This window comes from Nerophis lumbriciformis, linkage group LG30, assembly GCF_033978685.3.
Source record: "Nerophis lumbriciformis linkage group LG30, RoL_Nlum_v2.1, whole genome shotgun sequence".
Classification (NCBI taxonomy): Eukaryota; Metazoa; Chordata; class Actinopteri; order Syngnathiformes; family Syngnathidae; genus Nerophis; species Nerophis lumbriciformis.
In genome coordinates, this window is record NC_084577.2 from 18,141,261 (window position 1) to 18,155,086 (window position 13,826).

The window sequence follows — 13,826 nt, forward strand, 5'->3', positions numbered from 1 at the left end:
ATGGTAGCGTAGTACAGCATAGCTCCCGGGTGATGGTTAATGAACGGCGTGCCTTCCCAGGTGAAAGCCGACAAAGACAGCAGCAACTTGCACCGCCTGCAGCAAGCGTCCCGAGGCGTCACCCAGGCGACGGCTGCTGTGGTGGCCTCCACCAAGTCTGGCAAGTCCCAGATTGAAGACAAAGGTAGGGAACTTTTAGCTTCCTTCTGATGTTTTGTTTTGTTGTTGTTGATAATTATACACTGTGCTTTGTTGTCATGGCAACATTTTTTTTTTTTTTTTTTTTTTTTTTTTTTACGTAATTGCGGTACAGATACCATGGATTTCTCCAGCATGACGCTTACACAGATCAAACGTCAGGAGATGGACGCTCAGGTTGGTGGAAATAAACAACATGCACGCACCAATCTAAGGTCAAATGTTTTGGAATGTGTTCATTGTTCCATTGTGATTGTTTTTCATCCAGCTGGAAGTTGACTCAGACAAACTCACAAAAAAAAAAAAAAAAAGGTGCTAGGACATTTGTCACAAAAACAATTTATAGCGAGCATTCATGTAACACCAATAGCCTTAAAGGGGAACATTATCACAATTTCAGAAGGGTTAAAACCATTAAAAATCAGTTCCCAGTGGCTTATTTTATTTTTCGAAGTTTTTTTCAAAATTTTACCAATCACGCAATGTCCCTAAAAAAAGCTTTAAAGTGCCTGATTTTAACCATCGTTATATACAGTGGGGCAAAAAAGTATTTAGTCAGCCACCAATTGTGCAAGTTCTCCCACTTAAAATGATGACAGAGGTCTGTCATTTTCATCATAGGTACACTTCAACTGTGAGAGACAGAATGTGAAAAAAAAATCCAGGAATTCACATTGTAGGATTTTTAAATAATTTTTTTGTAAATTATGGTGGAAAATAAGTATTTGGTCAATAACAAAAATTCAACTCAATACTTTGTAATATAACCTTTGTTGGCAATAACAGAGGTCAAACGATTACTATAGGTCTTTACCAGGTTTGCACACACAGTAGCTGGTATTTTGGCCCATTCCTCCATGCAGATCTTCTCGAGAGCAGTGATGTTTTGGGGCGGTCGCCGAGCAACACGGACTTTCAACTCCCTCCACAGATTTTCTGTGGGGTTGAGGTCTGGAGACTGGCTAGGCCACTCCAGGACTTTCAAATGCTTCTTACGGAGCCACTCCTTCGTTGCCCGGGCGGTGTGTTTGGGATCATTGTCATTCTGGAAGACCCAGCCACGTTTCATCTTCAAAGCTCTCACTGATGGAAGGAGGTTTTGGCTCAAAATCTCACGATACATTGCCCCATTCATTCTTTCCTTAACACGGAGCAGTCGGCCTGTCCCCTTAGCAGAAAAACAGCCCCAAAGCATGATGTTTCCACCTCCATGCTTCACAGTAGGTATGGTGTTCTTGGGATGCAACTCAGTATTCTTCTTCCTCCAAACACGACGAGTTGAGTTTATACCAAAAAGTTATATTTTGGTTTCATCTGACCACATGACATTCTCCCAATCCTCTGCTGTATCATCCATGTGCTCTCTGGCAAACTTCAGAGGGCCCTGGACATGCACTGGCTTAAGCAGGGGGACACGTCTGGCCCTGCAGGATTTGATTCCCGGTCAGCGTAGTGTGTTACTGATGGTAACCTTTGTTACTTTGGTCCCAGCTCTCTGCAGGTCATTCACCAGGTCCCCCCGTGTGGTTCTGGGATTTTTGCTCACCGTTCTCATGATCATTTTGACCCCACGGGATGAGATCTTACGTGGAGCCCCAGATCGAGGGAGATTATCAGTGGTCTTGTATGTCTTCCATTTTCTGATAATTGCTCCCACAGTTGATTTTTTCACACCAAGCTGCTTGCCTATTGTAGATTCACTCTTCACAGTCTGGTGCAGGTCTACAATTATTTTCCTGGTGTCCTTCGACAGCTCTTTGGTCTTGGCCGTAGTGGAGTTTGGAGTCTGACTGTTTGAGGCTGTGGACAGGTGTCTTTTATACAGATAACGAGTTCAAATAGGTGCCATTAATACAGATAACGAGTGGAAGACAGAAGAGCTTCTTAAAGAAGAAGTTACAGGTCTGTGAGAGCCAGAGATCTTCCTTGTTTGAAGTGACCAAATACTTATTTTCCACCATAATTTACAAATAAATTCTTTAAAATTCCTACAATGTGAATTCCTGGATTTTTTTTCCCAATCTGTCTCTCACAGGTGAAGTGTACCTATGATGAAAATGACAGACCTCTGTCATCATTTTAAGTGGGAGAACTTGCACAATCGGTGGCTGACTAAATACTTTTTTGCCCCACTGTCCACCCGTCCATTTTCCTGTGACGTCACACAGTGATGCCAATACAAACGAACATGGCGCATAGAACAGCAAAGTATAGCGACAATAGCTCGGATTCAGACACGGATTTCAGCGGCTTAAGCGATTCAACAGATTACGCATGTATTGAAACGGATGGTTGTAGTGTGGAGGCAGGTAGCGAAAACGAAATTGAAGAAGAAACTGAAGCTATTGAGCCATATCGGTTTGAACCGTATGCAAGCGAAACCGACGATAACGACACGACAGCCAGCGACACGGGAAAAAGCGAGGACGAATTCGGCGATCGCCTTCTAACCAACGATTGGTATGTGTTTGTTTGGCATTAAAGGAAAAAACAACTATGAACTAGGTTTACAGCATATGAAATACATGCAACAACATGCACATTGAGAGTGCAGACAGCCCAGTTTTCATCAATTAATATATTCTGTAGACATACCCTCATCCGCTCTCTTTTCCTGAAAGCTGATCTGTCCAGTCCAGTTGGAAATGCATCTGCTTTGAGTGTCGCAGGATATCCACACATTCTTGCCATCTCTGTCGTAGCATAGCTTTCGTCGGTAAAGTGTGCGGAACAAACGTCCAATTTCTTGCCACTTTCGCATCTTTGGGCCACTGGTGCAACTTGAATCCGTCCCTGTTCGTGTTGTTACACCCTCCGACAACACACCGACGAGGCATGATGTCTCCAAGGTACGGAAAACAGTCGAAAAAACGGAAAATAACAGAGCTGATTTGACTCGGTGTTTGAGAAAATGGCGGATTGCTTCCCAATGTGACGTCACGTTGTGACGTCATCGCTCCGAGAGCGAATAATAGAAAGGCGTTTAATTCGCCAAAATTCACCCATTTAGAGTTCGGAAATCGGTTAAAAAAATATATGGTCTTTTTTCTGCAACATCAAGGTATATATTGACGCTTACATAGGTCTGGTGATAATGTTCCCCTTTAAAGTTGTATAATCCATAAACAAATTACTTGTGACATTTTACCACCTCAGAAAACACTTTGCTCTCCAAGTACCACGGCGTTAAAATACAGTAGGCCTAAGAATTCATTAAAAACAAGGCAGGAGTTTAATTTAACAATTATATTTAATCACTTTGACCATTGTAACATTACACACGATGCACAAACATTATCAGCATTGGTAATTCATATACAATACATATTAACATGCATCTTCGGCAATTATTTTCTAAGATGTTTGTCAACCGATCTTGGCCATTTTTTTTACAAGCATACTCGTCCGTCCCCAAAGGTGTGTACCAAATTTGGTGGGATTTTTTGACGTTTCAAGTCAATACAGTTTGGTCAAACTTTGGTCTTTAATAACCATGTCAGAAACACTATCACGCTGTTTTGCCAATGTTTTTGTCCTTATTAAAAGGTACACTATGGGAGTCTTATTTTTATTTTATTTTCTTAGTGTCATAGTTCTGAACTGCTTTTTTGATATTGTGTGCGTTTCCTTGTATTTTTAGAGGTCGTCGGCATGCATGAAAAAGTATCGGATGATATCAGCTTGCATCTAAAATCTCCTTCGAAGCTAGACAGCCGGTTAACATCTAAATGTCCTCCAATAAGCACACAAAGTGTGAATTTTTCTTGTATTTTAGTCAAGTTCTTTTCAAAAAGAAAACACGCTGCAGGCTACTAAGAACTGGCAGCTACACAACAGCTAAGCACACAATAGCACACAAGCAAGACATAGGTAAAGAGTATCTTTATTTGAATAATATTGCAGTCTGAAACACCTATCATGTATTACTTACAGATACAAAGGCATGAGGGTAATAGAAAGTATCCAGTAACAAACGTGTCCGCATCATTCAACTAACTGTGTAATGTTCTTAATTTAGTGAACTATTGTGACCACTAGGTGTCGCCAAAAAATAAATTAACACTCCACATTAAAAGCGTAAGTCTGTCTTAAAGGGGAACATTATCACAATTTCAGAAGGGTTAAAACCATTAAAAATCAGTTCCCAGTGGCTTATTTTATTTTTTGAAGTTTTTTTCAAAATTTTACCCATCACGCAATATCCCTAAAAAAAGCTTCAAAGTGCCTGATTTTAACCATCGTTAGATACACCCGTCCATTTTCCTGTGACGTCACACAGTGATGCCAATACAAACAAACAGCAAGGTATAGCGACATTAGCTCGGATTCAGACTCGGATTTCAGCGGCTTAACACTGTCTGATAAGATAATTACTAATAACTATGAACTAGGTTTACAGCATATGAAATACATTTGGCAACAACATGCACTTTGAGAGTGCAGACAGCCCATTTCAGGCGCGCTAAGAACATATATTTTTCCACGATTTCAGCACTCGGGTTAACCATACCTAAATAGACACAAAATACTGCATTACACAAGACTACCCGAATGTACTCGAATGATTGAAAAAAATAAATGTTTTTAAGCTAAATTATTGGTAAACGCAGTTTATGTATAATAATTTATGTAAAACCGCGAGTAATAAATAAAGTTTTCATCAATTAATATATTCTGTAGACATACCCTCATCCGCTCTCTTTTCCTGAAAGCTGATCTGTCCAGTTTTGGAGTTGATGTCAGCAGGCCAGGGAAGCTAGGGTCGATATTCTTCTCTTGATCATCTTCGGTGGCATAAGGGACGGTGTGAGCCAAGACATCCAGGGGGTTTAGCTCGCTCGTCTGCGGGAACAAACTGCCGCCATTGCTTGCCGTGCTACCGAGGTCCTTTGTCCCTGAATTGCTCACACACTCCGGCAGATTCAATGGGGGTCTGGCGGCAGATTTCTTTGACTTTATCGTTGGAAATGCATCTGCTTTGAGTGTCGCAGGATATCCACACATTCTTGCCATCTCTTGTCGTAGCATAGCTTTCGTCGGTAAAGTGTGCGGAACAAACGACTGACCATTTTGTCGGCTTTCCCCACACCCTCGTATTTTGAACAAATTTCGTCCAATTTCTTGCCACTTTCGCATCTTTGGGCCACTGGTGCAACTTGAATCCGTCCCTGTTCGTGTTGTTACACCCTCCGACAACACACCGACGAAAGTGAGAAAATGGCGGATTGCTTCCCGATGTCCGAGAGCGAATAATAGAAAGGCGTTTAATTCGCCAAAATTCACCCATTTAGAGTTCGGAAATCGGTTAAAAAAATACATGGTCTTTTTTCTGCAACATCAAGGTATATATTGACGCTTACATAGGTCTGGTGATAATGTTCCCCTTTAAGGTTAGTGTTTTTCATACCTACCTTTGTTGTCTGAGTAATTTCACTTGGTCAAACCTTGTTGAACACACCACCTACGTTATCGGATTGATATCGTTATCGGCATCGTGTCAAAAGTGAAAAAGCTGTATCAGGACACCGCTAATAAAAACTCCCAATATATTTGCAAGTACGTCAGTCAGACCTGATGAAAAAGTTTATACTTCCGAGGTCTCAAACACGAATCGTCAAAACTCGCTCAGTAGCGCCCCCTATAAAGTGTTTAATGCCACAAGTTTCACTAATTTGTGATGATTTGATGGCAAATAAACAGGAAGTCAGACATTTTGGGCCCAAACCAGGGGTTGTATTTTGGCAAACTCTTCCTAAGGACAGATGCAGGACAGATGGACGATAACAAACTGGCACAAATGGATAGCTGAAATGTTTGTACACTGAGACGGGGTTTGTACACCAAAGCATATTTTTGTTTGGTCTGTGGTTCGTACGTCAAAACGCTCCATTGTACAATGTAAATGTTGCCCTTAGTGGCTTGGTGAGGCCTAGGCGATTAAATTCGAGCAACTTGGAAAGATTAACATGCCTTAGCTGCTAAAAAGCACAAAATAATTTAATTCGATTCCCAGCTAGCAACACCATGAGAGCCCTGGGACGCAATCGAAACAGTAAAATGGTTTCCCTGAAAGAACAACATCATAGTTTCCTGTTTACGACTCCTATTAATAATAAATAAGTCCTCTTATTATGGCGTTTTTAGTGGTTTGGCAGGATTAGACGTCGCCATGACAACAGCGGGTTTGTCCTCAACTTGTGTCTTTCCCTACGCAGGTGCTGGTGTTGGAGCTGGAGACACGTCTGCAGAAGGAGCGCGAGCGTCTCGGAGAGCTGAGGAAGAAACATTACGAGCTGGCTGGGGTAGCGGAGGGCTGGGGGGCGGACGGCGAAGGTGAGCGCCAGGAATGGAACGCATCAATACATCAAAATACCGTGTAGGCCAGGGGTCGGCAACCTTTACCAGTCAAAGAGCCATTTTGACCAGTTTCGTAAATTATAGAAAACAATGGGAGCCGCAAAATTTTTTGAAATTTTAAATGAAATAATACTGCATACAAAGTTTTTTTTTTTAGCTTTGTGCTATGTATAAACCCAGGGTCTCAGACACGCTGCCCACACCTTTAAATGGAATTTGAAAGCTGGTGCGGCACGCGGGTTTTAAATGGATGGCGCTTGCCAGCGTCATGCGTGCCGTGATGGTACAGCATATAGCACCAACTACAACCAGCGTGCTTGATTAGCCATACGTTGTATGGCGTTTCCGCTTGCTCATGTAGGTGACAGCAAGGCATACTTATTCAACAACCACACAGGTTACACTGACGGTGGCGGTATAAAAAAACCTATAACACTCTTACTAATAATGCGCCACACTGTGAACCCACACCAAACAAGAATGACAAACACATTTCGGGAGAACATCTGCACAGTAACACAACATAAACACAACAGGACAAATACCCAGAATCCCATGCAGCCCTAACTCTTCCGGGATACATTATACACCCCCGCCCACTTCAACCGACGCACAGAGGGGGGGGGGGTTGATGTGTGAGGGAGCAGGATTGGGGTGGGGGCGGGTTTGGTGGTAGCAGGGGTGTATAATGTATCCCGGAAGAGTCAGGGCTGCATGGGATTCTGGGTGTTTGTTCTGTTGTGTTTATGTTGTGTTAAGGTGCAGATGTTCTCCCGAAATGTGTTTGTCATTCTTGTTTGGTTTTGGTTCAAAGTGTGGCGCATTATTAGTAAGAGTGTTAAAGTTGTTTTATATGGTCACCGTCAGTGTAACCTGTGTGGCTGTTGACAAAGTATGCCTTGCTGTCACGTACGTGTGCAAGCAAAAGATGTATATTGTATAAAAAGTGTTGGGCTGGCACGCTGTTAATACAGATTGTAGAGGGCGTCAAATGTTGTACCATCATGGCACGCCCTTATTATAGCTGTAAGGATGAAAATCGGTGAATATTAATCCCGGGAGTTTTCTGCGAGAGGCACTGAAATCCGGAAGTCTCACGGGAAAATTGGGGGGTTCAGCAAGTAAGCTGCTGAGCCGCATCAGAGTGATCAAAGAGCCGCATGCGCCTCCGGAGCCGCGGGTTGCCGACCCCTGGTGTAGGCTCTAATTTGTCTCATGGAAAATGGTGGAAATGTAATCTGATAGTCATAAAACCTTTTATTAACTGTACAGGCAAGGTTTGAAGGAACTCTTTAAAGTGAAAAAGTAAGTTAGGTACTCGTAGTAAAACATTGTGTACTCGCTATTAACTTTAATGAAGAGTAATGGATGTGGCGTAAACAAATGATTACTGCCTGTGCCGGGGAGGCGAGTCTCCTCACATAGGCAGCTGACTTTGTGGCCTACAGTCTGCTCTTCTCCTTGTCTTGTTATTATTGACTCTGCAATGTCGCACCAGCAGCTGTACTTTGTCTTGGTGCTTCCATTTTCTAGCTTTGTTTATTATCACATTTCTCTTCTCTGCCGCCACCGGTGCCTTGTTGTGGTGGCAGAGAAAACGCACACTCACTCGTGGAGTTATTAATCCTTTAGATCAAAGGTGTCAAAACGCACACTGAATATTTCAACAAACGGGGGCCATTTTGAGCGTTTTGATTTTGCAAACAGGATACAGTTAACTGGTGTAGATATGCTTAGTTCCTATGTGTCAAAGTCAAGGCCCGCGAATGAATGATCTATGGCCCCCGCGATGATATTTGATTAGTATTAGAACCGGCCCGCAGGCCACAGCCGCCTGCTGCTGTTTTGCACGCACCAATACTCCATCAGTGTTGGTGCTAGGAATTTTCATAATGGGGTCCCAGGGACCCCATCAAGTCATAAAAATGGGGTCCTACAGTAAATTTTTGGGGTCTCACTTTTTTTGTAACCGTTTTGAAAACAAATGATATCACATTCTATATTGTGTTTTGGAAAAAGGTTGTCAAAAAAATAATAATACAAAAAACAAATTTTTATGCATATGTAAATGTATTCAGTTATAAACATTAATTCACTTTCTTCTTTTCTTCATGCATCTAAACTTTAACGCTGACTGCATTTTTTTGTATATTTAAAAAAAAAGAAATCGCTGCCGGTATTTAAAAACATTTTTTTTTATTGTAATATTTTCAGAATTTGTTTATTTTCGGCCAAAGTAGGACAAAGAAAACAATCTGAAGTTGTCTTTATTTTTTTATTTTTGATGCCATGATTTTAATAGTCCGGCCCGCGTGTGCACAGATTTTCCTCCATGCGGCCCCTGAGCTAAAATGAGTTTGACACCCCTGGGCCTGAGATGTTATATACAGGGGTGTCCAAACTTTTTCCACTAAGGGGTGCAAACTGAAGACTAAAAAGAATGCTGGGGCGTTTTTGATATTTTTCATTTTTAAAACCAACACAATATACAAAATCCAAAACAAGTGAAGTTGGCCCGTTGTGTAAATCGTAAATAAAAACAAAATACAATGATTTGCAAAACCTTTTCAACTATTATTCAATTGAATAGACTGCAAAGACAAGAAATTTAACATTCGAATTTGATGCCTGCAGTATGTTTAAAAAAAGCTGACACAAGTGGCAAAAAAGACACTCATGAAACACTTATTTGGAACATCCCACAGGTGAACAGGCTAATTGGGAACAGGTGGGTGCCATGATTGGGTATAAAAGCAGCTTCCATGAAATGCTCAGTCATTCACAAACAAGGATGGGGCGAGGGTCACCACTTTGTGAACAAATGCATGAGCAAATTGTCGAACAGTTTAAGAACAACATTTCTCAACAAGCTATTGCAAGGAATTTATGGATTTCACCATCTACGGTCCGTAATATCATCAAAATGTCAAAATGTTCAGAGAATCTGGAGAAATCACTGCACTTAAGCGATGATATTACGGACTTTCAATTCCTCAGACGGTACTGCGTCAAAAACCGACATCAGTGTGTAAAGGATATCACCACATGGGCTCAGGAACACTGCAGAAAACCACTGTCAGTAACTATAGTTCGTCGCTACATCTGTAAGTGCAAGTTAAAACTCTACTATGCAAAGCGAAAGCCATTTATCAACAACACCCAGAAACGCCGTCTGCTTCTCTGGGCCCGAGCTCATCTAAGATGGACTGAGTGGAAAAGTGGAAAAGTGTTCTGTGGTCTGACAAGTCCACATTTTAGAACAAAGAGGAAAAGAACCATCCGGATTGTTCTAGGCGCAAAGTTGAAAAGCCAGCATCTGTGATGGTATGGGGGTGTATTAGTGCCCAAGCCATGGGTAGCTTACACATCTGTGAAGGCACCATTAATGCTGAAAGGTACATATAGGCTTTGGAGCAACATATGTTGCCATCCAAGCAACGTTATCATGGACGCCCCTGCTTATTTCAGCAAGACAATACCAAGCCACGTGTTACAACAGCGTGGCTTCATAGTAACATGCATGTAGTCCAGACCTGTCTCCCATTGAAAATGTGTGGTGCAATATGAAGCCTAAAATACCACAACGGAGACCCCGGACTGTTGAACAACTTAAGCTGTACATCAAGCAAGAATGGGAAGGAATTCCACCTGAAAAGCTTCAAAAATTGGTCTCCTCAGTTCCCAAACGTTTACAGGGTGTTGTTAAAAGGAAAGGCCATGTAACACAGTGGTAAAAATGCCCCCGTGCCAACTGTTTTGCAATGTGTTGCTGCCGTTAAATTCCAAGTTAATGTTTATTTGCAAAAAAAGTTTGAACATTAAATATCTTGTCTTTACAGTCTATTCAATTGAATATAAGTTGAAAAGGATTTGCAAATCATTGTATTCTGTTTTTATTTACCATTTACACAACGTGCCAACTTCACCGGTCTTGGGTTTTGTACATTGTAACTATAAGGACACCCCTCAATTTTGGTCAATTAAAATTGCGATGCACTAATGGTGACATGTTCTGACTTCTGTTTCCTCCTCAGGTTCAGGTTGACCGCCAGCCTGCCTTCCACCTGAAGAAACTTCTTTTCTTTTCTTTTTAATTTATACTCTTCCCCTCTGCGTGTCTCGCTTTTGGTTTCCCCCCCTCTGCCATTTGTCAATCAAGCCAAATGAAACGGTGCTTGTTCTCAACCTGCTTCTTCTTCTTCTTCTTCTTCACACGTGTGGGACGGACGCTGAGCCCCACTCCATCATTATTTATTATTTCCACACACCCGCGGTTGACGAGCACAAGTTGCAAGCACACTTGCTCCAAACAACGAGGGCCAGATCCTCCAAATGCGGCGTAGCAAAGAGAACTAAGAGCGCATCTTTCTCACTGCCTGTAAAGTCGGTGGTCTTCACTCCGCCTTTCACCTTTGGAACAAACCCGACTGTTAAAAATCCAGCTTTCCTCCCGTGTTTGTCAAAGAAATAGAACGCTGCTCTCAAAGCAGGACAGCAAATACGTGATTTACATTTCTAGTTGACATATTTTTGTATTAAGAAAAACACTAAAAGTCTGCTGCCTTTAATTTCATGACCTCTGGTATTGGAGCGTCTCAAGAAATTAGAATATATTTTAAAAGTTCATTATTTTCAGTAGTTGGATTGAAAATTCAGACTTCCGCACAATATTCTAATTATTTGTATTGCATTGTTAGTGTTGCAATAACACCGCTGCTTTGGAATGTTCTCCAACTACTACTTTTTTATGTACCTGTCACAACGTACCTGCTTTATCACATCATGCCCTTTAAAGGAAAACTGCACTTGTTGTGGAAATGTGCCCATCGTCCGCAATCCTCTTTTCTTTCCCGTTTTAAGTGCGTTTTAATAGTCATTATGTAATTAATTACTTTTCACATCGCCTGCCTCACAATGCTCCTCTGACCAGTAGCGAGGAATGATAAATGGGTTATACTTGTATAGCGCTTTTCTACCTTCAAGGTACTCAAAACGCTCTGACACCATTTCAACATTCACCCATTCACACACACATTCACACACTGATGGCGGGAGCTGCCATGCAAGGCCCTAACCACGACCCATCAGGAGCAAGGGTGAAGTGTCTTGCTCAAGGACACAACGGACGTGACGAGGTTGGTAGAAGGTGGGGCTCGAACCGGCGAACCCTCAGGTTGCTGGCACGGCCACTCTCCCAACCGCGCCACGCCGTCCCCGAGGAGCTTGTTACTCACTACTAACCGGTTATTAGCTAAGAGTAGCCGGTTACTACCAACAAGATCATGTCTACCGGCCACTCTGTAATAGCTAGTAGCCGGTCACTAGCTACACCAGCTTCGTTTAGTCCATGCTAGCAAGTGGCTACTGGCCAGTATGCGGTCACTAGCCTCTAGTGGGATACTACTTGCGAGTATCCGGCCACTAGCTATTTGCCAGTAGCCGGCCTCTCGCAATTAGCATCTAGAGAGTTCCTGGCTACTTGCGAGTAGCTACTAGGGAGTATCCGTAGTCAGTCTTTGACTACTAGTGAGTAGTGGGTAACTACTTGCGAGTATCAGGCCACTAGCTACTTGCAAGTAGCCAGCCTCTCGTAAATAGCAACTAAGGAGTATCTGGCAACTCGCTACTTGCGAGTAGCTACTAGGGAGTATCCGTAGTCAGCCTTTAACTACTAGTGAGTAGTGGGTAACTACTTGCGAGTGTCCGGCCACTAGCTACTTTCAAGTAGCTGGCCTCTCGCAATTAGCAAATAGGGAGTATCTGGGTAACTACTTGCAAGGATCCGACCACTAGCTACTTGCAAGTAGCCAGCCTCTCGCAATTCGCAACTAGGAGGTATCTGGCCACTTGTTACTTGCGAGTAGCTACTAGGGAGTATCCTTAGTCAGCCTTTGACTACTAGTGAGTAGTGGGTAACTACTTGCGAGTATCCGGCCACTAGCTACTTGCAAGTAGCCGGCCTCTCGCAATTAGCAACTAGGGAGTATCTGGCCACTTGCTACTTGCGAGTAGCTACTAGGGAGTATCTGTAGTCAGCCTTTGACTACTAGTGAGTAGTGGGTAACTACTTGCGAGTATCCAGCCACTAGCTACTTGCAAGTAGCCGGCCTCTCGCAATTAGCAAATAGGGAGTATCTGGGTAACTACTTGCAAGTATCCGGCCACTAGCTACTTGCAAGTAGCCGGCCTCTCGCAATTAGCAACTAGGGAGTACCTGGCCACTCGCTACTTGGGAGTAGCTACTAGGGAGTATCCTTAGTCAGCCTTTGGCTGCTAGTGAGTAGTGGGTAACTACTTGCGAGTATCCGGCCACTAGCTACTTGCAAGTAGCCGGCCTCTCGCAATTAGCAACTAGGGAGTATCTGGCCGCTCGCTACTTGGGAGTAGCTACTAGGGAGTATCCGTTGTCAGCCTTTGACTACTAGTGAGTAGTGGGTAACTATTTGCGAGTATCCGGCCACTAGCTACTTGCAAGTAGCCGGCCTCTCGCAATTAGCAAATAGATAGATAGATAGTACTTTATTGATTCCTTCAGGAGAGTTCCCTCAAGATAGATGGATAGATAGTACTTTGATTCCTTCAGGAGAGTTCCCTTAGGGAGTATCTGAGTAACTACTTGCAAGTATCCGGCCACTAGCTACTTGCAAGTAGCCGACCTCTCGCAATTAGAAACTAGGGAGTATCTGGCCACTCGCTACTTGGGAGTAGCTACTAGGGAGTATCCGTAGTCAGCCTTTGACTTCTAGTGAGTAGTAGGTAACTACTTGCGAGTATCCGGCCACTAGCTACTTGCAAGTAGCCGACCTCTCGCAATTAGAAACTAGGGAGTATCTGGCCACTCGCTACTTGGGAGTAGCTACTAGGGAGTATCCGTAGTCAGCCTTTGACTACTAGAGAGTAGTGGGTAACTACTTGCGAGTATCGGGCCACTAGCTACTTGCAAGTAGCCAGCCTCTCGCAATTAGTACTAGGGATTATCTGGCCACTCGCTACTTGCGAGTAGCTACGAGGGAGTATCCCTAGTCAGCCTTTGACGACTGGTGAGTAGTGGGTAACTACTTGCAAGTAGCCGGCCTCTCGCAATTAGCAAATAGGGAGTATCTGGGTAACTACTTGCGAGTATCCGGCCACTAGCTACTTGCAAGTAGCCGGCCTCTCGCAATTAGCAAATAGGGAGTATCTGGCCACTTGTTACTTGCGAGTAGCTACTAGGGAGTATCCTTAGTCAGCCTTTGACTACTAGTGAGTAGTGGGTAACTACTTGCAAGTAT

The 13,826-nt window shown here is 43.0% G+C and overlaps 1 protein-coding gene across 3 annotated transcripts in view; it reads left to right on the forward strand.

Moving 5' to 3' along the window:
• hip1 (huntingtin interacting protein 1) overlaps positions 1 to 10,740 on the forward strand; it is a 128,527-nt gene extending 117,787 nt beyond the window's left edge. For all 3 annotated transcript variants that reach the window (XM_061925691.2, XM_061925692.1, XM_061925693.2), the window contains 4 exons: positions 61 to 184; positions 314 to 375; positions 6,414 to 6,531; positions 10,590 to 10,740. In XM_061925691.2, coding sequence (XP_061781675.1) covers positions 61 to 184; positions 314 to 375; positions 6,414 to 6,531; positions 10,590 to 10,600 — 315 coding nt within the window. In that variant the 3' untranslated portion in view covers positions 10,601 to 10,740. The remainder of the gene's footprint in view (positions 1 to 60; positions 185 to 313; positions 376 to 6,413; positions 6,532 to 10,589) is intronic.
• The last annotated feature ends 3,086 nt before the right edge of the window (positions 10,741 to 13,826 follow it).